The sequence below is a fragment of the Aplysia californica genome, unplaced genomic scaffold, assembly GCF_000002075.1.
Source record: "Aplysia californica isolate F4 #8 unplaced genomic scaffold, AplCal3.0 scaffold01439, whole genome shotgun sequence".
In the NCBI taxonomy this organism is placed as follows: Eukaryota; Metazoa; Mollusca; class Gastropoda; order Aplysiida; family Aplysiidae; genus Aplysia; species Aplysia californica.
The window spans coordinates 10,644-12,773 of NW_004798709.1; the positions used below are offsets into that span (position 1 = coordinate 10,644).

Below are 2,130 nucleotides of genomic sequence, written 5' to 3' on the forward strand. Positions count from 1 at the left end.
TCTCTCTCTCTCTGTTTCTTTTTTTCTACGTATCATCATCATCATTATTATTTTTAAAAAATTATAATTCTGGTATATATAATTGTGATTCATGCGCGGTAAACAAACTGACAAAAGAACTAACAGGTCTGTTTGTCACAGTGGGTGGTTGGCGGGTGCTCTGGTGTGGTTTGCTTCTTCTTTCCTATCAAACATCTGTCGTCCAAATCTCCCCTCCTTTTTTTTTTTTGTTACTCTTTTGTAACACCTCTAATCCTGGGCACTTATATGACCTTATTGTGTTGCAAGTGCCTTAAAATACTTACTAAAACTACCCCCACAGGGAGGTGCCGGCAACAACTCGTACCAGGAGCTGAGCCAGCGTCTGGGGCTAGAGGGGGACATCTCTGAGGCTGACATGCAACAACGACTGGAGGAGATCAAGGAGTACCTCAAGAAGGAGATACGGAAAGAGATGAAGATTAAGGTGTGTGTGTACTGTATATGTGTCTGTGTGTGTACTGGTGGGTGTGTATGTGAGTTTTGACAACGTATAATTGTAAGTATGTGGGAAATAGGGTCACTGTTGTGTGTACTGGTGGGTGTGTATGTGTGTGTACTGGTGGGTGTGTATGTGTGTGTACTGGTGGGTGTGTATGTGTGTGTAAGTATGTGGAAAATAGAGTCACTGTTGTGTGTACTGGTGGGTGTGTATGTGTGTGTACTGGTGGGTGTGTATGTGTGTGTACTGGTGGGTGTGTATGTGAGTTTTGACAATGTATAATTGTAAGTATGTGGGAAATAGAGTCACTGTTTACTTGTGTTTCCCCATGTATAATGATTATTTCTATAGTGTGTGGGACACATGTTTGTGTGTGTACAACAGACGTGTGCCTGTGTGTAATGATGTGTGTTTTATGTGTGCTACAACTTGGGTGTTTACTGAAGTATGTTTTTATGTGTTTAATGATTTGTGGGAGTTTTCTTGTGTGTGTTGTATTTGTGTTTTTTATGTGTAGTAATGTGTTTGTGTTTATGTGTATACTACTGTGTGTGCGTGTGTGTGCTGACGTGTGTGTTTGTGTGTGTGTTCCCCCAGGAGGGAGTGGAGAAACTATGTGTGTATGTGGTTATGTGTGTGTACTAACGTGTGTGTGTGTACTAACGTGTGTGTGTGTGTGTGTTCCCCCAGGAGGGAGCGGAGAAGCTGCGAGAGGCGTCGTCGGACAAGAAGACGCTACAGAATGTGAGCAGCATCGTGAAGAAAGCCAACAGCAAACTGTCGGAGCTGCACCAGGAGCTACAGGAGCTCAACGCTTATCTGCTGGTCACTGGGGCGCCGGACGCTGACCATACGGGCCACGGTCAGTGTGTGTGTGTGTCTGCTGGTCACTGGGGCGCCGGGCGCTGACCATACGGGCCACAGTCAGTGTGTGTGTTTGTGTGTGTGTGTCTGCTGGTCACTGGGGCGCCGGACGCTGACCATACGGGCCACGGTCAGTGGGTGTGTGTGTGTCTGCTGGTCACTGGGGCGCCGGACGCTGACCATACGGGCCACTGTCAGTGGGTGTGTGTGGGTGCGTGTGTGTGTGTGGGTGCGTGTGTGTGTGTGTACTGGTCACTGGGGCACGGGACGCTGATCTCACGGGCCACGGTCAGTGGGTGGGTGTGTGTGTCTGCTGGTCACTGGGGCTCCGGACACAGATCATACGGGCCACGGTCAGTGTATGTGAGGGGTGTAAGTGTGTGTGTGTGTGTGTGTCTGCTGGTCACTGGGGCACCGGACGCTGACCATACGGGCCACGGTCAGTGTGTGTGTGTGTGTGTTTGTGTGTGTGTGTGAGAGAGAGAGAGAGTCACATTATCTCTCTTCTTTCTTTTGTATGTTACTCTCTAGTAACACCTATAATCTTCAGTATTTATATGACCTATCTGTATTAAAAGTGCCATAAAACTCTCGCTAAAAAATGATTCTTTTGTGGGGCTCATAGAGCTGTGTGTAGTTTGTTGGGGTTTTTTAACTCGGGGGGGGGTAAATTATCATTGCCCCTTCGGTCCTAGTCCCAGGATGTTCTCTAAAGCATGGCCTGTGGTTCTCACTGTGTGTGTGTGTGTGTGTGTGTGTGTGTGTGTGTGTGTGTGTGTGTGTGT

General features: G+C 47.7%; 1 protein-coding gene across 1 annotated transcript in view; it reads left to right on the forward strand.

Annotated features, from left to right (window-relative positions):
• Positions 1-2,130, forward strand: part of LOC101863717 (serine/threonine-protein kinase N2) — a gene marked incomplete at its 5' end in the record, with an annotated part of 32,511 nt that overhangs the window by 3,736 nt on the left and 26,645 nt on the right. Inside the window, 2 exon segments of the mRNA XM_013090719.1 lie at positions 323-466; positions 1,172-1,343. Of these exon segments, the coding sequence (XP_012946173.1) occupies positions 323-466; positions 1,172-1,343 (316 nt within the window).